We start from the raw sequence: 23,957 nt of genomic DNA, 5'->3' as shown, positions 1-23,957 counted from the left end.
ACACACACTAAACACAACTGTTGCTACTGAAAAAAAACAACCATCACAGGGTATTCAACTCAATATGATTTAATAAGATTATAACAAAACATGTTTTTGTTATTCTAACACAAACCAGAATACAAATAAAGAAAATGCAGTACCTTTTTAATCACTGAATGTCCTAAAGTCACTTTGACCTTACTTACAACAATGAATATAATGCAATATTGACCAAATTTTAATTAATTTTAGCATCACCTACTGACATAATCATTAAATAAGGGTCTAAAATGACTATTTTACCCAGTAGTAATTCAGGTCCAAACTGTAAGTACAGAATACTGCAAAAATACCAATTGTTCTCTCTCTGGGTACAGAGGCATTAATGTTCGGCCAGGTGGAGCTCCACTTGTGGCTGCACACTGGACCATGGCCAGTAGAGTCTGGGTGCCAGGCAGGGTAAAGAGCATGCTGGGGCCTGACGACAGCACCAGCAGGCCATTCTACTGGGATAGGCGAGGAAAGGGTGGTACAGGGTGCTCAGAGAGGAAAAGGGCAGCTGTCCTGCCACCCTGCGTACCCTCCGCCTTGCCCTCCTGCAGTGGTAATCTCCATTAGAAAAGCCCTGATAGTTTGATGGGTGAATTGCCCAGAAGTGGCCTTTACCATTGTCGCTGCGGCCTGTTTTGATGAAGCAATCATTGAGGGACAAGTTGTGGCGCACGCTGTTCCTCCAATTTTTATCCTTTTGGAGCAAGAAAAAAAACAAAAACATTTAGGCCAAAAGTAAAGCCTGCAAGTAAGTGAAAGCTGAAACAATGGATGTCCCAATTGGAAGTTAACACAAGTAGCTGTTACGCATCACTGATCCTTCTCAGGATGTCACCTTGCTCTTTTGGCAGGAAGTGCTTTACCGTGTCAAGACTGTATATGATCGCAGTAAGACACAATACCCTGATTTACCTTTTTAGCATATCAAACCAGTGACCAACTTTAATCCACTAGGCTACATTCAGGCTGTTGTTGCACCTGGTTTAGGCATAGGTGGTTTGCATCCTAGCAACAGGATTACTTTATTTGTGAATTTGCCAACAAGAAGATCATCTAGTGTCCCTGCAAACACCTAATTACCTAACCACTTAGACAGATTACCTGAGCCAAGCAGGTCACTTCACTTAGGAAAATGGTTGCCTCATTATTTTTGAGCAACTAAATTAAGGACAATGAAGACTCTGAGCAAACATGCTTTATCATTGTCTGTCTCATTATTATCTTACCAGTAGCTGTGATGAGACAACATTCACCCTTATTGTTGTTTTTACCTCATACAATCCCCCAATTTGACTTTCTAAATTCCTCTAATAGAGGAAGATCTGTTTTCTGACCATGCCATACAGGTTGATTTCTCCCTGCCAGGTAAATAGAAAGATAAACACGGGCATGAACATACCTGACTCTTGAAGTAAGGGTAGTGGTCCATGATCCACTGGTAGATGTCACACAGCAGCAGTTTCTTCTGTTCAGATGCCAGGATTGCCTTGGAGATGAGTGCGATGTATGACTGCTTGGGTTTCTCTGCAGACTTCTGTGGACTGCTGCTGGTGGACGTAGTGGTGGTCACTTCCTCCTTCCCCTCCTTTTGTTGCTCTTCATTCCCCTCTTCTGCTTTTACTTTCCTTTTTTTGATGGCTGACCTCTGTAGCTGTTTCTCCTGTATCTCAGAATGAATCGCCACCTCCTTGAGTTTAGGATTCTGATGATTTAGCATGGTGTTCACTATCTGCTCTGCCATGCAACTTCCCATTTGTTCTTCTTTAGGACTTCTGACTCCTTTATTGAACAGAAGGTAGTCAATAGTAAAACTCAGTCCCAGCCTTTCTCTGCCACTGGTGCGACAGCTTCTGTCCTCCATTATCATTTCTGGATTAAGATTTCTCAGGCTCATTACAGAGGTTTTATTTATCAATTCCAAACTGTCTGAATGAAGAGTGTTTCTCACAAAATGCTTCTCAGAAATGCATTTCTGAGTTATACAGCACTGCTATATCCTTTTAAAGTTAGGACCTTCATAAGACCTTCATAAATGTGAGAGCCTCAATACCCCTTGCTTCTAGCAGTGAAGTCTTACTGTTGACAAGATCACAGATAAAGATGAGTCTCTCAACTGTTAACCTTGATGCACTGTGGAACCTATGGAAATTAATGTCAGTCTACAAGTCTAAATATTGGTATTTTGTTTAGCAACACAGTTTGATTAAACTTTTTTGCCTCTCTGAAAAACCTGATAATCAAAACCCTGCTTCTCAATGTCAAACAGCCTATTGCTCCTCAGTCAAAAAGTTGTCCTTCACAGTTGTGAAGGTGACTCTATTTATATGACTGTGAATTTATCCCTCACAGAAAGGGGCAAAGCAGGCACAGGGGAGGTCCAAGTAGGGGGTCTCAATTCAGGCGGATTGTTTTTATTACCCTAAGCATATCTTTGTAATTACGGGAGATTAAACACTCAAGATTTAGCAAGACATGGTGTTCAGAGGATGGATGCTGTACAATCAAAGGCCTATTAGATGCCAGAGTTATCCTGTTAAGGTTGTTTTGTCCATGGGGATGCTGTCCAGAGAATTACTTCAGTTACCAGAGAACAGTAATTAATGGGTCAAGTTCAGTGTTTTGGAGAAAATACATCCAGTTGAGTCTCCTTTTTCAAGAAGAGAATGAATGTATTGTGCAGGCATTCATGGTAATAAGGTAATGGAACAGTAAAGCGTATGCCTGAAAATTTCATGTTCTTAACATAATGCGATTGTTTTTTAAATTGTGTCTAATGTGACCTTTACTGCAATTCATGTCAACCATTATCACAAAAGAGAATTCTTTGTTATTATCCACTAGAATTTTTTAAACTAACAAGATACTAATACAGTTGCAAGAAAAAGTAACAGCATTGTTTGCAATTTCCTGGTTTTCTGCATAAATTGGTGATGAAATGTGATCTGATCTTCACCAAAGTCACAAATACAAACAAGCACAATATTTCTAAGCTGATAAAACACAAACAGTCATGATCTTTCATGTTTCTATTGAAAAAAACCATTAAACATACAAAGTGATGGTGAAAAACATTATGGCAACACTCGGCATTTGACGTCACTAAATGTCAACTGGAGGCAGGTGTTAACAAACCGGGAGTTCAATCAATGAAACAAGAATGGAGATATGATTTAGAACTACAGTCATTTGTCTGTTTTGTTATTGTCTGTTGTTTCACCTTCTATGTTATGTTCTTTGCCCTGTAATTGTGTTATTTCATGTTGCAATCAAGGATCAAGGATCAAAGATTTTTATTGTCAATTCACTATATGTGCAGGACATACAGAAAATCAAAATACCATTTCTCTCTCACCCAGTATTGAATGCCATAACATTTAGGAAAATAAAAGAAAATAAAACTTCAGTAAAAATAGACTAGAAAAGAATAAGAAAACTAAGTCAAAGTGATTAGGATAAAACTAAACGGTACAGCCTCATAGGCTATGATTCAAACCATGTACAATCAGTGACAGTAGTGAAAATAGTAACAAGAAGGAGGCAACAGTGGTGCCCTGCACGATTTGTGGTAAAATGTACATTTTTTGTAACTGCATGAGTCAAATTGCACTTAGGTATCCTTCATAATGCTCAGCATTGTGGGGAGGGGGGCCGGTAGTCTTGAGTGCTTGTGTGCGCGAGCGCGGGTTAAGTTGTAGCTCCGCCATGGCCTCGTGTAAACCGAGGCGCATTAATATTATGTTGAAGCACAGTACGTATTACTCCGCGAGGTACCCATCACTATTTATATGATTGTAGTTATTTGTTTTAAAAAAAATTGATAGACGTTTTGTCTCCTTTACAATATTTTTCATCTAAATTATTATTTTTTTTTTTTCGGGTCCTTGAGATTCGGAGCCCTGAGATTCTACTCCACCACCTCAAATCATTTGCCCTGACGATGGAGCTCTACTCTGAATACAATAAATCATCAAATCTGCGGAGAAGGTCCAGGGTCACAGTAAAGACACGTCTTGCATCACTTTCCACAAATAGTCAAACCTCTGAAGATGACGTTGCTGACAAAAGCAATCAGCTTCTTGATGTGGAAGTTCCTTGTGCTGAAATTTCATATTGTGATGATGAAGCTGCAGGATGTGGTTATCAAAAAGTGCAAAGTGGTGATCACAGTGGTCATGATATAGAGACTTTTATGGAAAGTGAATGCACAGAAGAGGCTTATGCTGAGACAGTACATGATGATGAACTTGATAGTGATGATGACATTCTACAGCCAACTCTCACTACTAGCTTGATGAACTGGGCCACAGAGTATAGTATCAGTTTGGTTGCCCTGACTGCCCTGTTGTCAGTGTTGAGATGTCACCATCCATCTTTACCTAAAGATGCCAAGACACTCCTCCATACTAACAGAAATTACATAATCAACCAAGTTGCAGGAGGTGCATACTATTACTTTGGGATTGTCAGTTCTCTCACTCGTTTCCTGAACAATATTTGGGTAAAAATTCCTGATCGTCACACAGTCAGTCTACAACTAAATTTTGATGGGCTTCCATTGTTCAAGAGTTCAGGTTTCCAGTTATGGCCAGTTCTGGGGTTAGTGCAGGGATTTTCTGTAAAACAAAAGCCTTGTTTGATTGCCTTGTTTGGTGGCAAATCAAAGCCACATCCTGTGGGAGATTACTTAAAAGATCTTGTGGCAGAGCTAAAAATCTTAGCATCTGGCTTTACATTTAAAGGGAAAATATTGTTCATAAAAGTAACATCAATAATATGTGATGCTCCTGCCCGAGCTTACATTAAAGCCATAAAATCTCATACTGGGTATGCAGGCTGTGATAAATGTACATCATATGGGCTTCGTCTAGGTAGCCGGATGACTTTTCCTGACAGCCGAAGCCCTGCCAGAACAGATGAAAGTTTCAGACTTCAGGTGGATGAGGAACATCACAGAGACATTTCCCCACTTATTGAGACTGGCATTGGAATGGTTTCTATGTTTCCCCATGATTATATGCATCTTGTTTGCCTTGGGGTCACAAGGAAGCTCCTAGAACTATGGGCAGGCAGTACTGGTCCACTTAGGTGCCGTTTGCCTTTCAAGAAAGTAAATCAGCTGTCAGAAACACTGAGGTCTTTCAAAAGTCACATGCCCACTGAATTTGCCAGGAAGCCCAGATCTGTTGAAGAGAGACACAGATGGAAGGCAACTGAATATAGACAGTTTTTGTTGTATACTGGGCCAGTTGCGCTATTTGACATTCTTAGCTCACCAGTTTACAACAACTTTATGTTGCTTTATGTTGCAATATCAATACTGGCATGTCCAAAGCTCTGTGTGATATTTTGTGACTTTGCAAAGACCTTGCTTGTGTCTTTTGTGGAACACTTTGGACAGCTTTATGGCAAGGACAATTTAGTGTACAATGTGCATGGCCTTATACATCTCAGTGATGATGTAAAAAAGCATGGCCAGTGGTTGGACAACATCTCGGGGTTTCCATATGAAAACTACCTTGGTGAAATAAAGAAAATGATCCGCAGCCCCCAGTATCCAGTTGCACAAGTTGTGAGACGAATATCAGAGCTTGAAAATGTAGTTTGTAGATCAGACACACAAAATGAAACCAAACTCAGAAAACCACATTGTGATGGTCCACTGCCATTGCACATCACATGGCCAGTAATGCAGTACAAAGAAGTTAGTCTTCCACACTTTTGTGTCAAGGTATTCACAGGTGACAACTGCATATGTCATGATGGCGTAGTAGGTGTAGTCCAAAATATCATTGAGTTTGGCGGAGATCCATATTTGGTTTATAATGAGTTTACAAGTTGTGCAAGCTTTTTTGACTACCCAATAAATTCAGGTCAGTTGGGTGTGTTCCAACTCACTGACTTGTCCCAGGAACTAAAGTGTATCAAGATGAATGATGCAGTGACAAAGTATGTACTCCTCCCATTCAGGAACAAATTTGTGGGCATGCCATTTCTCCATTTGTCATAACAAATGAACTGGGGTTGTGTTGCAAGGTGAGCAACTGTTTACTGGGGCTGAGAATCATTTCTTATACCTATATACCTTTTGAAAATGTACTAAGATTTAGTGTGTCTATTCAGATTTTTTACATACTTCCTTATGTTTTTTTTGTTTGCACATTTGTATTTTTCTTTTCTGTATATAACATAACCTCAGTTTATCAGGGCAATAGAATGTTGGAGTGTATTTTCAAAAATAATCTGTTGCAGCAGTCCTAAATGTATGTATATGTGTAACGTATATATGTATTTGTGTTTTTTTTTAATTGAATTTTATGGCTTAATGTTTTAAATGATTTTGCATGCAATTCATATTATTCCTTTCAAAGATGATGTACCACATTGTTGATTTTGTGGACACGGGAGACACAGAAGTTGTTCCAGCCTCATGGGTTCATAATGGAAGAAGCTTCTGGCCTCCCTATAAAGCAAGGGAGCAATGCAACCGGGCCATAGCGAGAGCAGACCCTCCCAAGGAATTCTGGGAAAAGTATAACATCCGCATAAGGGCAACTAAAGGTATAATTTCATTCATTCATTCATTTTCTACCGCTTAATCCCTTGGTATAATTTCATTATCTGTTTAATGCCACACCAACAAACTACACTAGTAACTTTTAATGAACAGAAATGTGAAAATTAATTGAGAACTCTTTTTAAGATACATTTAGTGAGGCGCGACTTCTGCTCCCAAAGGCCCTGCTTACGTCAGATCTTCAAACCGAAGATGAAGAGGATCAACGTCCAGCATACAAGAGGCGGAAGAGAAGGTAAGATGGTCAAAAATGTGGTAGCAACAGGTGGTTTTGGAAAATTGATTTGAAATAATTTGTACATGGGTTGTTCCACAGTGTATTTACTGTAGTCTAGTGGAAACATCAGTGACTTTTGAGGGGAAAACGACTTGAATTTAGTTTACCAATGTAATCAATTTACTGCACAAGGTTCATGTTTTTTTTTGTGTTTTTGTTATATTCTGAAATATAATCAGTTTGTTTTGTACATTAGAGGCATGAACAGAATCTTTGAGTCAGAGAGTGACCAAGATGACAATGACGGCAGCAATGAGGCAACCCGAGGGAAACGCACCAGAGCTCCATTGGCCTTACCAACTGCTCCAACCATTGGTCCTCCAGCTGTCACCAGTAGTGAACAGCCCAGAGGAAACCACACCAGGGCTCAATTGGCCTTACCAGCTGCTCCAACCATTGTTCCTCCGGCTGTCATCACGCCAGCAATTTTGCCTCCAACTCCCTCCAGACCAGAACTTTCTCCTTCAAGTTTCCAAAATGCAGCAACCCCTCGTGTGCCCAGGGTAAACGACCAACTGATGTGTGAGCGTAAGTCTTTTGCAGTAGTTATTGGTCCCGTTTTGGTTGTACTGACGTATAGCTGTATGGATGGTCAGTTAGCTGTTGGATTGTAACAATCTGTTCAGATATCCATGGTGCAAACTGATTCTTCCCCTAATATGATGTATATCAGTTTGACCATTGTAGTTTTAAGTGAAATGCCTCAAGGCCAATTGGATAAATAACCTCACAATTTGTTACTGGCACTCACTGTGTTTTGTTGGTATTTTACAGCAATTCTACGGGAGATATTAACAACAATGGAGACCATTAAGCAGCAACAGCAGATTATTTTGCTACAGTTGCAAAATAATCTTCGAAAGCCTATAGAGGTGCCAGAGGTTACTGGAATTCCTCTGAAAACACTGGAAGAACTCCTGAACCTTGAGCAGTCCGTTGCTGCACAGGGGGAACACAAACAAAAACTGGTAGGTGTTGATATTGGACAGAAATACAATTTTTGACACTACACAGTATCTATAAGAACAAATCATACCTCTTCTGTCACTCTCCATGGAAATATGCCATCACTAAATGTCATCAACTGTCTTCTGTCTCATATAGTGACATAAGCCAGTGTTTTAATACAGAATAATTGAAGGAATTAAATGTGATTCTTTATTGTGTTTTTCAGGTCACCTACTTTGGTCTGGCAGGGGGCTTAACAATAAAGGAAACAGTTTGGCGAATAATGGCTAAACTGATGACGAACCAGCTGGCCAAGCAAATCAACTGGCGTGGAGTACATGGGAAATATGGTTTTGAGCAGCTTGTCCTAAAAGATGTTGTCCTCAGTAAGTTTTTTGTATTATAGGGTTTGCAGCAGCCAATGATGTAATTATTTTGTGTTTTTAATGTAATAAAGCCATTAAAGGTTTAATAACTCCTGCCGATAATGTAAAAATTTCCTAATATCTTAATTTCCTAATATTACCCAATCAAGTAATCAAAATGTCACACTTCGACATCTGCTATACAGTATTAGGAACAATTATGATTATGGGTTTGGTAATGTGTAATATCTACAGTATATTTGAGTCCATTTTTGTGTCTCCCTTAGAAATTAGGACCATTTATTTTTAACTTGATGGTTAATGATTTCTATCAGCTCTATCGATTCAGGTGTGGACACATGTTTGCATATTCAGTTACTCATGTAAAGTGTACATTTAAATCTAAATGTGAGTATTCTGAAATAATGACCACATTCTTACATGAAAAGTCATTTTCATTGAACTCCTTAATTGAAGCACACACCTTTTTTCAAAACCTGTTAAAATTATTCAAACTATTGAGGTAACTGGCAGTATTATGTCCATGTTTCAACATCTTGATACAAAACTGAACCCTAAAACAGATAGTCCCAAGACTCTACTGTACATCAAGTGACAGTGTTTTTTTCTTTTTCTTCCTTCTTAATATTGCAGAATCAGTGCGGCAAAATTCTGCAACTGCAAGCGCACCAGATGGAGAAATTGAAAAGTACATAAAAAGGTGGTTGCAGCTGGCATCGGACAGGGATGGAGGAAGAAGGGAACGGGCCATGAAACAAGCAAATTCTTAGTAGGGTACACTAAAGGTCCACTGGTCCACAAGGATGTTTTGGGCAGTGAGAGTTGTTCTTTTTTTGGATCTGTTTATTGATCTGTTCTGTTTTTGATCTTTTTTTTTATCATCAATGTAAAATACTGCTGCACATTTAGAATAAAGTTTTAATGTATTTGAGTCATGTAATTATTAATTTGAAAAACTAACATCTAGTTTTGAGGATAGGTGTGGGGTAAAGCAAGGGTAGGAACGGGCTGCCAAACCATCAGCGAGCAGTGCTAAACACCTAGTTCTTGTAAGGTTAACATATTTTATTTAATATTTATTAGTTATTTAATATTTTCAAGTGAAATTTTTATTTCATCCTGGGAAATTCCTAAAGCCAACATTAATCAAATGTAGTTTGCAAAATGGTATAGGTTCAGAGACTAACACAAGAAGGCTTTTTTCATATTCATCTGCTTAAAGCAAAGGGTTTTTCTCTCCATGACTTTAAGATGCACGTCTATGAGCAGGATTTATGACATCACAGGTTTGGAATACCATCATTGCCCAATCATTACTACAAGCTATCAGCTGCCTTACAGATGAACCAGATCTAGAAGTCACAGCCTGGTAATCGGTTGAGTTTCGGTATCCACCTCTGGGCCGATATAGGCCAAATCTACAAATGGTTGTGGGGCGATTGCGGCCCTATTCCGGCAGTGTCGGTTCAGCTTCGGCACCCGGATTTGGGCCAGTGTACTTGGGCCGATTCCGGGGCGTCAGTCATGCCAGATGCGGCCCGAGTCTGGCAACCGTATCTGGGCCGAGTTAGTTCATCCGGTTCGCCGGATCTGGGCCATCATCGGGCCGCACTATTTTGGCTACCTGGGTATCCTTATCCTTAAGAAGCTTGTCAGATGGTTGTGAGATTGAGATGCAAATGACCAACAGCAGAAGATATGATGGTAGAAACAGTCAGCAGCAGATTTACATGTAATATAACAAGGAGGGGGAATGTACTGGGTTGAGTGCAAAACAGCAGAGGTAGTTTTTTTATGTTTTGTGGTGGGTTACGGTCCAGGGGCAGAGGGGGTGGGGTAATGGATAGAGTTCAGCATACTCACAGCCTGATGGATGAAGCTGTTTATAAGTCTGGTGGAGTGGGCCTGAAGACCCCAATACCTCCTTCCTGAAGGCAGGAGTCTGAAGTGGGAGTATGCGGGCTGGGAGGTGTCATCAGCAATGCTGATGGCTCTGCGGGTGTTAAAGATGTCCATAAGGGAAGGCAGAGGGGCGTTGATGATCTTACTGGCTGTTTTCACTAAGCGTTGCAGAGTCCTTCTGCAGGAGACAGTACAGGCTCTGTGCCACACAGTGATGCAGCCAGTGATGACACTCTAAATGGTGCCCTGATAGAAAGAGCACATGATGGGGAGTGGGACACTGGCTCTCCTCAGTTTGCGGAGGAAGTAGAGGTGTGTTTGAGCCTTCTTGGCCAGTGATGCTGTGTTGTTAGTCCGGGAGAGGTCCTCAGAGATGTGCACCCCCCAGGAACTTGGTGCTGCTCACTCTCTCGACTATAGTACCGTTGATGGTCAGTGGTGGATGCTTTAGAGGAAGTCCACAATGATCTTTTTAGTCTTCCCCACATTGAGGGAGAGGTTGTTGTTCTTACACCACTGGACCAGTTTGCACACCTCACTCCTGTAGTTGGCCTCATCATTGTTGGTAATGAGGCCAACTACAGTCGTGTCAGATTGACACACAGTCATGGGTCAGCAGTGTGAAGCGCAATAGGCTGAGCACACACCCCTGCGAAGCCCCTGTGCTCAGTGTGATGGTCTTGGAGATGTTGATGCCGATCCACACATTTTGTGGCCTCCCTGTTAGAAAGTCCAGCACCCAGTTGCAGAGAGAGGTTTTGAGTCCCAAGTGTCTACGTTTTTGTGTAAGCTGCTGGGGAATGATTGTGCTGAATGCTGAACTGAAGTCTAGAAACAGCATTCGCACGCAAGAGTTCTTTGAATCTAGGTGGGCGAGGGCTGGATGGAGAAAAGCAGTAATGGCATCCTCGGTGGACAATTGTGGACAAACAGATACAACAGCACCAGGAAATAAAAAGTTTAAATGTTAGACAATAAAACAAACACACAGAACATACAATTATAAGTTACTTGTAGAATTGATAAAAATCGATGGCCCTTGGGACTATTTGGCCCATTGGACCAAAATAACAGTCAGCATGACATGTGCTAACTCTTCCCCAGTATTCAGGTGTTTCTTCCGGTACTCCTGCATCACCGGAGAAGCAGTCTATCCATGTTTCAGTGTCCCAGTATTTGCAATGGTAGGCATAATATCAATCAACTGTGCTTTTTTAATAGAAACACTATATGGCTTTATATGGATGGAGCTTGTGTAAATAACAGTAGTTTCCCAGCAGCCACTAGAGGGCACTAGTGTATAATGTCTCAGCAGCGGGCACCGGAGCCCTGACGGCCGCAGCTCCGAGCGGCCGCATCGACAATGGAGGTGGAGAAAATGGTCCACTCGGCCTCAATATCTCCAGCCTCCCCCGGGATCTGGTATTTATTTTTTTTTAAAAGCTTTTTTTTGTATTTATTTAAAAAAAAAAATAGCTCAAGTAAACTGTATTTACTATTAAAAAAATTTACTACATTGACTTAGAAGGTATGCTATATTGGTCCACACAGGTTTTACAGCAATCACATTATTACAGACAACAGCAATCATACAGTATCTACTGTAGATAGATCTGCATTGTTCTGTCAGTTTTACAGAGGGCATTAATTTAATGACTGGTCAAAACATGGACCATATTGCCCTCTTCTGTTTAAATAATGGAATAAGAAATATATGCACAGAGCAGTCAGCTGTCTCCTTTACATTAGCCAGCTCTTACACTGTAATTAGTTATATGCATGCATATGTAGCCTTGTTCTATAAATAAAAAAGACAAAATATTATTAGAATAGTTTTAAAAGCTCTGTATTGTTAAGAACATATCAATGTGTAATCTGAGTCTCCACTTGTGAAATGCAGGTGTATTAAAATCACTGACTCTTATGTTTCCTATATCCTAATTTACATGTATAATATGATGAAAAAAAAGTATCCCAGGAGAAATTATGGTGACAAAACCAGCTATCCTTTCAACAGCGATATTTTTGCTGATGTTTTACATTCAAAGTAAAGCCAGAGCCATAACAGAACACACCATGTTATTGCAGCAACTCCTTCTATTGATTTTTGTATTTGCATTAGGCCATTCTTTGCCACATAAGAAGAGCTTTTGGAAAACCAGGGATGGATCACCAGAGGTAATGTAAATTCTCCTTAGCATATATTTCCTTTTTGTTAAATGTGTGAAACAACGTGGGTTTTGTGTTTTTAGTTATGGATTGGCTGGTCTATACCACGATGTGTAAGCGTATTTTGTTAATTAGTTATTTTAATTTAATTATGAACATACCTTAGACAAAGTATTAACTCAACACCTCACGGCTGGTCAGATAACCTGAAATGGAATATTTCGCTCGGACGGGACTTTAACAGACCATGCGACCGGATCCAATTGACTTCCCCGGCTTTACATCCATGTTGAATTTAAGCAGTTTATGAAACACACGTTCACAATACCACAGTACTATAAAACGGAAACATCATGGATAGCAAAATACTTTCACACGTGGTGTCATAAGTGGACACTGAGGCCTAATTTGGAAATGAGACCTGTATCTTAGTGTTTTTACAAAGTTGTACTGTAACTTTAATAAACGATGCTCCCGCCTATTTTGTATGCAGTGCTTCGGACGCTGTTGAAGTCGCACTGTGATTGACTGGGATTGCACGTCTATCAAAGTAAGCTCTGCGTTTCATTGGTGAAGGACTAGCACTGGTCTCTGACTCTCGCGGTACTGCTGCACGAAGATGGCGGCTGAACTGGTAGAGGCGATGGTAAGTAGAGCTTGGCTAGTTTTGGTTTGATGGGAGTCTGGCGCGGGAGTGTGGGTTAAACTCAGCCTGGTCGTGGGGGAGCTGGGGGCTTTTTATCAATATGATTGCGAGTTTCTATTCTTACAAATGTGGCGTATTAAGTTCACAACGAGACGAACTAGCGTGCACTGCTAATATAGCTAACCCTGCTAGGTAGTCCTAACCAGGCAAGTGCGTTGGTTCAGCTAGCATCACGTTGGATGTAAGGGAAGACACTGAAAATGAATGATGAGAACAGAAACAAATGGGAATGTGGTGCTAGCACGCTTTCCGGTGTGTTACTTTTTGGCGTTATTTGACTGATCATAATATGTCTGTAGTTAGCCGGTTAGTTTATGTAGCTTTATATAGCTTTGCACCTGTCAAAGTGTCCAGCTGCCTTGATTGAATACCGACAGATCAGTCTTTTAAAAAAGCTAGCCAGTCGATAGTGCAGGCTATAATGGAGATGTTTAAGTGAGGCTCAAAAAACAGCAACGTTATTGACTTCCTGTCTGCACTTGTGCACAGCTTGTCCACCAGAAGCCCAGTTAACAGCTGCATCATTTGTCAAGTTATTATTTGTCTTAATTTATTATTTTATTCTATTTTGTTGTTTTGGGAGTTGACATATGTCATTGTCTTCTGTACAGTTAAAACAAAGGTTATCTATCTATAATAATTGCGCTCAACATCAGACAAAGGTAAAGCTTGTCAGATGGCTAAGATTTTCCCAATAACCGATATTTTGTCTTACCCCACAGTCAGATTCACATACTCTCTACGTTGCTGCTGCCCATTAAAATATCCCCAGGCAAGACTGTATGTTTTGTCTTATGTAGCCTGCAATGCCACATCTTAATAGTTATGACATTAACGTTATCATTAACATTCTGATTACACTGTTTATTCATGCTTAAGGTTTAGTTGTCACTCTAGCTGGACATCATTTATAAGTTATGAACAGTCGATGCAAATGACATTTAACATTGAATTCTCAGTGAACTGCTAATTATGTTGCCTGACGTGGATGTAATAGGTTACAGTGATATGCACAGGTGAAGTCATACATTTAAACTGCTGTTGCAGAATCAGGGTTTTAAAGTTTGTGTAATGGTCCCACAGTTTTTCTAAAAAGGGGACAATCCAAAGTGGTTTTGCCAAAATGCAAGCAGAATGAGGAGCTGGGTGACATCTTACTATATCCAGCTACTTAGAAGGTAGGCTCAGTCCTCTCTAGGGTTAAAGTGGGCAAGAACAGAATCCAGTTTTATTAAGAATCAGAGCATTTGAGTCTCTGCTATATCATGTTAAATGTTGAATAGAAGTTAATTGTAAATATTTGTCTGGAACTAGTCACAGACACATTTAGCAGGTGTGTTTTAGGCAAGAATTCTCAAAAGGAATTTGAATTTTTAAACTTATTTAAAAACAAGTGTGGACTGAACTCAGTTTCCCTGTCTGCATACATCAGTGTCCCTGTATTTCATTTGCAGTATTTTGTCTTTTCATCTCTCTAGAACATGGTCAAAAGTTTCCGGGTCTCAGACCTGCAGACACTGCTGGCCTCAATGGGTCGCAGTAAAAGTGGGCTGAAGCAGGACCTGGTGGGGCGTGCGCTGAGGCTAGTGCAGACCGAATACAGTCCAGAGCTTCTGAAGAACGTCAGGCAGCTCTACGAGTCGCGCTTCCCCAAAACCTCTGGCTGGCTTGCAGCACGGCGTCCAGAGGGTGTTCCATTGGCCTACACACCCCTCAGCTCCTCCCCCACTGCCATCTCTCAGGGCGCAGACTACCTCAATGGCATTTCCAAAACAATCCCCGCACCTGCAACGGAAGTTAAGCTGGTGCCACTGCCCTTCTACCAAACCTTGGAGACACTGGTGCCACCAACAGAGCTAAGTGAGTGCAGAGTTTATTTTTACTTTATTTATATAATTAAGTTTGGAGAAATGACATGTACTAAATTATTCAACTACACACTGTGCTGTGCTCTCTTTTTGTGATGGAATATGTCTATGCACACTTACAGTTGCCCCGAACAATGAGAAACTGCAGGACAGTCAATGCATATTTAAGTTAACGCCAGACCAAGCAGAGCAGATCAGAAATGCAAGGTAAGAATTCACCAGTTTCTTCTGAGATCTGCTCTGTTTAGTTAATACCATCCTCAAGTACAAATATGTAACCGATGCTTATTTTAATCTGTGAACTTTTTTTAGTGAGCTTCGTCCAGGAATCACATCAATACAAGTGGTTCTTAGGTAAGTTCGCAGTAATTGACACTGAAATTTCATGGTGTTTCAAAATGTTGTCTGCAAAGTGCTGGGTTTGCCAGTGACTGCTGTTAACCAGATTTTCTGTCAAAGATGCAGAAGAAAAGGAAAATAGTTTTATCATTTATGGAGTAGTAGTTTTTGGATTTCTTATTCCTCTTTCAAAATAAAACAACTTATTCATTTATGTGAACAGTTAGGTTCAGATACAGATTCAGTAGGTTCTTTTGGACCAAACAGTTCTAGGGACTACCCCACTACTTAGCTCCGCCGAGAACTACATACCTTAACAGGCGTTGGATGCCATAATACACACCATTTTTGGAGGTCAAATGGTATTGCACATCACCCCAAAAAACGCCATATCAACAGTAAAGTTTTGAGGTGGGAAGATCATGGTGTGGGGCTGTTTTTTCAGCATACAACACTGGCAAACTTCATATAATTGAAGGAGGGATGAATGGACAAATGTACTGAGACATTCTTGATTAAAAAAAAAAAAATCTGCTGCCATCTACCAGGATGATGAAGATGAAACAAGGGTGGACATTTCAGTAAGACAGTGATCCTAAACACACAGCCAAGGAAACACTCAGTTGGTTTCAGAGAAGGAAAATAAAGCTGCTAGAATGGCCTAACCACTCACCTGACTTGAATCCAATAGAAAAATCTATGGAAAGAACTAAAGATCAGAGTTCATAGAAGAGGCCCACAGAACAATGGGTCAAAATCACAGCTGAGCAGTGCATGTGACTAGTTTCTCCATACAGGAGGCGTCTTGAAGCGGTCACTACCAATAAAGGCTTTTCTGCAAAGTATGAAATATATTTCAGTAAGCGTGATCAATACTTTTTCCCTGTGTTGTTCCATTTTATTGCACATAACTTAATTTGTGAACTTATTTGTTTTGTGTTTTTTTTGTATGTATGGATTACTTGGGTTGTTGCTGACATCTGGTGAACATTTCCTGTCAATTGCACCTTCAGAAATATATTTACTGAGAAAAATGGTGACATGTCGAATACTTATTTTACCTGCTGTATATAATGAGCCACTAACCTTCTGCAGAGCCTTGCGTCAGTAGACTGCAGCTCCCCATGCCACTTGTGATCGGTAGCTATTGTTTACACAGCTAACATGGTTTTTACAAAATGACAGTTAACATTGCTACAGTCAATGTACACATACTTAACTCATGATTCCTATTGTGCTTAGTCCTTCTAAGAACTATCATCATTTTCACTTCCTGGACTACAAACACACAAAAAAGGGGGTACTTTGTCCAGTAGTTCTGTGAACTATGAAAAAGGTCCTCTGGTCCTAAAGCACCTAGTTATGCTGATTAACTATCCAGTCTGACGTGCTTATGATGCTAACATTCCTCTTTCTTATCACTCCCTGTTGTAGAATCTGTTACACAGACTCCATTGGTGTCCAGGAGGACCAGTATCCTCCCAACATTGCTGTCAAAGTCAACCAGTCTTACTGTCATGTGCCGGTGAGTTGATTCATTTCTTTCAAACAGAAGCAGGGATAAAGCTGGTCTGTTCCTCTGTTCATGTCAAAGATTTTTTTTTTCCCCGCAACTACTGTAAGCCATCTGTTTTTACAGTGAGTCATTGTTTGGGTGTCACTGGCAGAGTTACTGACTGGTCATCACAAAACTATTACTGTAATGGGTTAACCAACCTAATGTGTGTGGAAATTGAATGAGGAAAGGGAAAAATAACATCTTGGTACACATGCAGGGTTGGTTATACAGCCTGAAGGTATCACCAGCTGGCAGGATGTCAGTCGAAAACTCCCTGCCTGGCACTCTCTTACAGAGTGTTGTGGAAGTTTTGCATTCATGTGCAGGTGTGACGTTTAAACCCCCAAGATGAGAATTTACTGTGTTGTGTACATGAGGTGTGTATGTGGTCAGAAAATCAGATCAGAAAGACGGTCAAAAATCAGTGTCTTGAATATTGAAGCTTCCACAGAACACAAGAAAGTACCACCCAGTACACTTCTCAGATCAAATGTAGTAGTGACAGACAACTGAGGCTGTGTGACAGTGTAATTAATAGGCTCAAGTTTTACAGTTCAACTGCATTGCTTGTGGCAGTTACAGAGGCAGTGTCAAAATGCAGTTGGAGAGTAATTTTGGTCGTATTACATTGTATGTGGTAATGTTACAGTAGGGCTAGAGGAAAGAAAGATTGGCCAGTGAAGCGTGATTCTTGTTTAATAGAATCAGTTATTGATTCTTGAAATCCAGATACTTGCAAATTTCACACATTTTCTCAGTAAACATGTATGAATGTCACTTTTGGCTTTTTCCCGTTAGGGGTCGCCACAGCGAATTGTCACACTGACTATTTGTATGTTGACATTTGGCATGTGTTTTACGCCGGATGCCGTTCCTGATGCAACTCGGACTCGAACCCAGGCCGCAGCGGCGTGAGCACTGTGCCTCAACCACTAGTCTATCAGGGAACCCTTTCTCAGTTAACATGCCCAGTGGCAAGAAAAAATATGTGAACCTTTTAGAATTTCATGGTTTTCTGCATTAATTTGTCATAAAATGTGATCTGATCTTCATCTAAGTCAAGAGTACTGACAAATATAATGTGCCTATAACACAAAAAAAAAATCTGATCTTTCATGTCTTTATTGAAGACACTCATTCAACATTCAAAATGGTAGTGGAAAAAGTAAGTGAAACCCTGGAATTAATAACTGGTAGACCCCCCCTTGGCAGCAATAACCTCAACCAGGAGCTTCCTGTAGCTGTGGATCAGACCTGCACATCGTTCAGGAGGAATTTTAGCCCATTCTTCCCGCAGAACTGCTTTAGCTCTGACATATTTTTTGGACATCTCCTGTGTATGGCTCTCTTCAAGTCATTCCATAGTATCTCTATTGAGTTGAGGTCTGGGCTCTGACTTGGCCACTCCAAAAGGTGGATTTTGTTTTTCTGAAGCCATTCTGTTGTGGACTTGCTCCAGTGTTTTGGGTCATTGTCCTGTTGCATCATCCAACTTCTACAGAATTTCAGCTGACGTACAGACATTTTCACATTATCCTGAAGAATTTTTTGATACACTTGGGAATTCATCTTCCCCCTAATGACTGCAAGCTGACCAGGCCCTGATGCAGCAAAGCAGGCCCAAATCATGATGTTTCCTCCACCATACTTTACGGTTGGGATGATGTTTTCATGATGATATCCAGTGCTCCTTTTACCCTAGATGTAGTGCTGCATGTTCTTTCCAAATAGTTCAATCTTCATCAGTCCACCAAACATTTTTCCAGTAACACTGTGGAGTGTCAATGTGCTCTTCCACAAACTCATTTTTCTTAAAGAAGACTCCAGGTATGCCAACACCTGACACTAATTAGCTTTTTTGAGGTCATTAACTCAAGGGTTCACATACTTTTTCCACTAACACGATGAGGTTTTTATGGTTGTTCTCAATAAAGACATGAAATGTCAGAAATGTTTTTTGTGTTATATTAGGCATATTTGTCAGTACTCTTGACTTAGATGATCAGATCACATTTAGACAAATTAATGCAGAAAATGATGACATTCCAAAAGATAACTGAGCTAAATGTTGTGTATACAAAAATAACCTATGAATGGTTCAGTTTGAGCTGCTGTGTGTGAGTTGTTAAAATATGCACCAAAAGTTTAATTTAAAAAGCAACGTAGATGATATGATGGTAGCTGGTTATATTAGCTGCACTGAGTTGCAATATGCTGTAAATACGCAGCACTTTTTGTTGTGACTCAGAACACTTAGCTGACTGTGGCTAACTCGTACTTGCACTAAAAAGACTGCACACTGATCTAAGCTCCTGGTTTGCCGTGTTGAAGAGATCTTATCTCTGGCTATGAGATGTGAGGCTGTGGAAGTCCCATGAACACTGTGTGGAATCTACTCTGCCTTCCTGTCAAGGAGCCAATGCTAACTAGCAGCTGGCTGCAGATATCAGGCTGATGTCAACACAAACAGTGCAGATGAATCAGACTGTCATATCTGGGCTCAAACTGATCATTAACATGGGCATGTGGGCTACGTTGAAGTATCTGCTACTGTATGTAGCTGTATAGGATAGCATAGTTTTTTTTGTTTGTTTAAATAGCATGATGATGACATCTTTTGATAGTGTTGCAGTTTTTTTTTTTTTTTTTTTTTTTTCATTATTCGTACTCAACCGTTTTGCATGTGTACCTTAAAAAATATACTTGTCATGTTTTGGTAGATATGTATTTGACAAGTAAAAATAAATCTGTGGTCCACAACATTATAACCAGGAAATATGTTCACAGTTAAGTTCATAATGTGAACTTGACCTAATCTTATACTCAAGGAAAGTTGAAAGTTATTCTGTAATATTTAATGTAACAGATGACCAGACAACAAATCTTCATGACCATTTGCGTGTACACAGAATGTGCTACATTTCCGTCATTGATGTAATATGATATATTTATGTCAAATATGAAAGAGGGGGCCGATGGTGTATAATTAAGTATGGAGGTAGAGCAGGTCGTTTCCTAACCGGAGGATTTGTGGTTCGATTCCCAGCTTGTCCAGTCAACATGTCGAAGTGTCCTTGAGCAAGATGCTGAACCCCCAGTTGATCCCAGTGATAACACCGGTGTGTGTGAATGTGTGAGTGGTTGTGAGTGCGAATGGGTGAATGGCCAAACAGCGTGAAAGTACTTTACAAGTATAAGACCTTTTACATTAGAGGCTCATTGGTTGAAATTTTATTTATGCTTTGGTTGTGCCTAGATAAACAAGCACATTCAAAGCAGAATATATGAAAACTAATGATGAACTGTATCCAAGTGCTTTAGAGGAGTTCCAAAGCCTCTCATTTCAGTATTTGTGCATGTGTCTGTGTATTTACAGGGTTATTACCCATCTAATAAGCCTGGTGTTGAACCCCGCCGTCCTTGTCGTCCTGTAAACATCACCCCGTGGTTACACCTCTCCAATGTCATCAATACAGTCACCATCACCTGGGGAAACTTTGGCAAGGTCAGAGCTTGAATCTCATAATCTGGCATAGCTTAGGGTCATGCAGGTGACAGGGCAAGCAGAGCAGCCCTGATGTCTTTTCCTCACCAGATGTCTTCTCCTCCTCTATGACTCCTAAAGAAGACACCCAAGGGCCAAGTGCTGAATTACTTCACTGTCACCTCCACAATTCTGCTCATGTTGTAAGACAGAAAACCACAATCTTACCCCTGTTGGCACCCCTTTTGTATAGAGCTCTTGTGATACCAACTGGGGATCACTAATTTGAAAATGGAAACTAGAGATGCACCGATTACAAATTCCAATTTTGGCCGATTCAAATTTTCGTTCTAAGAGCTGTAATACCTGGTTCAGACTACATGAGTTTTTTTGTCTGATACGATGGTCACCATGTCAAAATACAAGGTTATATAGCAGGGGTGGCCAATTCCAGTCCTCGAGGGCCACTGTCCTGCTTGTTTTCCAACTATCCCTGTCTGACCCGCTGCTGATTACCTGGCTCAGGTGTGTTCAGCCAGTCAGAAGCTGGAAGATACCAATTCACTTTATCTTTCCTCACTCCACTTTCATCTAAGATGGTATCTTCCAGCTGTGCTTCTGTTGGTCAGCACCTCCCCACCACACTGTAGACAGTTATTTACTATAACACAGTATATGAGACAGAATAATCGATTGTCATATCCGACGCCATTTGTCCATTCCAATGCCTTATGGTCAGTTTGGGCTTAAATTGTGTTGTCTCAACCCTGCATAACTGACAGCATACACAGACACTTCTGTAACTTGTTTTAAATGAAAAATGAAATTTGTAATAAAAATAAAACTTGTACCAGTTTTACATTTTCCCTTTGTCACTCTTTTTCCCCAAACCTCCAACTAAAATTGAAGTACAGTTTTTGTAGATGTGACAGGTAATAGAAACAGAAGAGTGTCTGTTACACCAGTCCTAGTTCTTTTTGCAGTGTATGTAGTTTGTCTTTTCTGTGTTTTCCCATGGGTTGGATACACTACCTATACATGCAGTAATTCTTTCATTGTGTACTATGTGTTGGAGATTTGGACGTAGCTTTCCCTTGTCCAAGGTGTTTCTGTAGGCTCCTCTGTGCGCTCTTGGCTCACCAAGCACTTCCAGTGCACAAGCGAATACGCATGAGATGCTACGTGCTGCACACACTATGCTTTTGGTATGTGCCACTGCAGCCACCAAAAAAAGCTGTAGACTGTAGACATAGACTGTCGTGTCTGTAAATCTGGTCTGCACAGAATTGGAAATCTCAGACTGATTGGCTGATCACTAATCAAGCCTGATCATGCTGAAAACCAGCCATTTCTGATCAATCGGTGCATCTCTAATTGGGTCTAAACCAACTAAAAGAAGTGAGGTTTTTGAGTGCAGTATTTCTTCTTCTACAGTTATAAAGTGAATATCCATCTTGAACTCTGGAAACTGTGGTGGTGTGTTTCACTATTTTATTACATTCTATAGGAAAAACTCTCCAGATAATTGTGAAAATTCTCATCCAGTTAAGCAATAATGAAAATAATTTTGTTGAAGCCCTAGCCCTAAGTGTTTTCAGAGTTTTGTGGATCTCCTCATGATAGCCTCCAGGAAGCTTAAGCAGTTTTAAGTATAACAGCTCAGTTTGTATTTATACTCTGTTCATGGAGCGGTTGACAGCTGAATGCAGTTAATCTGACACAAGAATGTTTGGAACAAAATGCTGCAGTTTTAAACCAGCAGTAGCACTTTAGAAGTGCACTGTACATGAAATGATTTGGATTGATTCACAGGCAAACTACCATTATTGTTTGTTTTTCAAGTGGAACGTAGGAGTAAGGAATTGATTTCTCAGCATACTCAATCAATGCAAATCCATAACATTGTGGTCCGGCCACAAGAGGAGTTTGTGAAGCTTTCAGTGAGTTAGGATCTGCTTGGTCAAAGAGAAAATTTTGAGCAGGAAACATTTTTAACCTCCTCCCAATATTTAGCAAAGGTGATCTAACAGATGGACATTTTTAATAGAATTTGCTGTGCTTGATTTTAATAAGATTTGTGACTTTTGTAACAGCCCCTTATACATTGCATCCAGTGCAGATATGTGTTATCAGGAGGGTTCCAGAGGATGCATTTTTCTTTACTTCATCTTTTAGCTGAGAATGGTGAATCCAAGGAGATGTCTCTTACCGTAACAAATCATGTGTTCTAGTTTCCGTTTTGAGGTTCACTTTGTGTATGTGCTTTTGAGATAAGTGCTCACAACCTTTGACTCTGTGTGCTTTCAGCGGTACTCATGGGCAGTGTATTTAGTGAGGGTCTTTACTGCAGCGGACCTCTTCAGCCAACTCAAACTCTGCTCTGTTGAAAGCGCAGAACGCTGCCGTGAACGCAGTAAGTCTTACAACTGTAATTTTCTTTGTGAATGTGACTTTAAAATGGCAAGTGAAACCGAGTTCTGTTTCTGCAAATGATTAACTTTACTGGACATTTTGGTGAACACTGCTTTGGTAGGACTGGATTGTGGGTTTATTTCAAACATTGCACAACAAACATAATATGATGGAAAATGAAGTGTAATAATCGGCCATTTCTCTGCAGTCCAAGACAAGCTACGCTTTGACCCTGAAAGTGAAATTGCAACCACAGGCCTCCGGGTTTCTCTCATCTGTCCAGTGAGTATTTCTTCATGATAATACCTGACATGTCTAGTCACCGAAATGTTTGTCGTTCATTGAAGTTCAATGTGCTTTGGCCTCTCTCGTTTCCCAGTTGGTGAAGATGCGACTTGGTGTGCCATGTCGAGTTTTAACTTGTGCCCATCTTCAGTGTTTCGACGCAGTCTTCTTCCTGCAGATGAATGAGAAGAAGCCCACATGGACTTGCCCTGTCTGTGACAAGCCTGCTCCCTTTGAGCTGCTCACTATCGATGGGTAAGGAGACAGACATCCTCTGACTCGTCACACTGTTGCAGCACCTCTTCTTTTTAGTAAATCTAGAAAATTAACACTTGTGTGATTTTAGCTATGTGTGTTATACTCAACTTGGGGACATAATTAAAGCTGTACAGATGTTGGGGCATTTCAAAGCCTCTTGATGCAAGTTATTTCATGCACCAAACTACTGTTTTCTTATTAAAGGCTTTGAATGTTCTGTATAGCACCTCTTAGGTTATAGCTTGTTGATGCTGTGATCTGCTTGTTCTAAAAAAGCCATCATTATGAGAACAATGTAACATTGTTGTTTAAGTATATTTGCATTCCTTAAATCAAGCTTGTGTGAAAGCCCCTTCTTTAACTGATTTCTGTAGGTTTCAGTTTTAACATCCTAATTACCAAATGTTGGGCAGAGAAGCATGGCGAAGCTGTCACTTTTACAGAACTGTTAATGACAAGGGTTAATGATTAGGGTGACAGAGATGTAGTCAGCATGTTTGCAAAGTGGATGCAGAATGACAGAGGTGAACTACAGACTGCAGGAAGAAAACTGACCAACACTAACTAATTAAAAACCCATGCAGACTTCTGCTAGACATGGCTTCGGCAATCAAGGGTTTTGTTCATTTTCTGGAGGGAAATGGGTTTTGTGAGGCCACTCTAACTAGCAGTGTGCATTTCAGGTTGTTATCTGAGATTCTGAAACAGACAACTGAGGACATTGAGGAGATTGAGTACCTAACTGACGGCTCCTGGCG

At 40.4% G+C, this 23,957-nt stretch overlaps 4 protein-coding genes across 4 annotated transcripts in view; 3 read left to right on the top strand and 1 right to left on the bottom strand.

Moving 5' to 3' along the window:
• Positions 1–364: 364 nt before the first annotated feature.
• foxq2 (forkhead box Q2) lies at positions 365–1,900 on the bottom strand. Its single transcript, XM_020624223.1, has 2 exons — positions 1,433–1,900; positions 365–727 (listed from the first exon to the last, which is right to left on the bottom strand). The coding sequence occupies exons 1-2, from the start codon at positions 1,898–1,900 to the stop codon at positions 365–367; spliced, it is 831 nt and encodes a 276-aa protein (XP_020479879.1).
• Positions 1,901–3,593: 1,693 nt separating this feature from the next.
• LOC109974173 (uncharacterized) lies at positions 3,594–7,143 on the top strand. Its single transcript, XM_020624229.1, has 3 exons — positions 3,594–6,591; positions 6,734–6,842; positions 7,081–7,143. The coding sequence occupies exon 1, from the start codon at positions 3,971–3,973 to the stop codon at positions 6,038–6,040; it is 2,070 nt and encodes a 689-aa protein (XP_020479885.1). The 5' UTR covers positions 3,594–3,970; the 3' UTR covers positions 6,041–6,591; positions 6,734–6,842; positions 7,081–7,143.
• On the top strand, positions 7,085–9,149 carry LOC109974168 (uncharacterized). Its single transcript, XM_020624222.1, has 4 exons — positions 7,085–7,412; positions 7,659–7,852; positions 8,059–8,218; positions 8,852–9,149. The coding sequence occupies exons 1-4, from the start codon at positions 7,085–7,087 to the stop codon at positions 8,986–8,988; spliced, it is 819 nt and encodes a 272-aa protein (XP_020479878.1). The 3' UTR covers positions 8,989–9,149.
• Positions 9,150–12,828: 3,679 nt separating this feature from the next.
• pias4a (protein inhibitor of activated STAT, 4a) overlaps positions 12,829–23,957 on the top strand; it is a 13,830-nt gene continuing 2,701 nt past the window's right edge. The window contains 10 exon segments of the mRNA XM_020624230.1: positions 12,829–12,935; positions 14,474–14,855; positions 14,986–15,070; positions 15,176–15,217; positions 16,637–16,727; positions 20,137–20,265; positions 22,552–22,657; positions 22,865–22,938; positions 23,036–23,196; positions 23,883–23,957. The exon segment at positions 23,883–23,957 is cut by the window's right edge and continues 78 nt beyond it. Of these exon segments, the coding sequence (XP_020479886.1) occupies positions 12,909–12,935; positions 14,474–14,855; positions 14,986–15,070; positions 15,176–15,217; positions 16,637–16,727; positions 20,137–20,265; positions 22,552–22,657; positions 22,865–22,938; positions 23,036–23,196; positions 23,883–23,957 (1,172 nt within the window). The 5' untranslated portion in view covers positions 12,829–12,908.

This window comes from Monopterus albus, unplaced genomic scaffold, assembly GCF_001952655.1.
Source record: "Monopterus albus unplaced genomic scaffold, M_albus_1.0 scaffold323.1, whole genome shotgun sequence".
Classification (NCBI taxonomy): domain Eukaryota; kingdom Metazoa; phylum Chordata; class Actinopteri; order Synbranchiformes; family Synbranchidae; genus Monopterus; species Monopterus albus.
The sequence above is the reverse complement of the archived record's forward strand: the minus strand, read 5'-3'. Positions and strand labels throughout refer to the sequence as shown.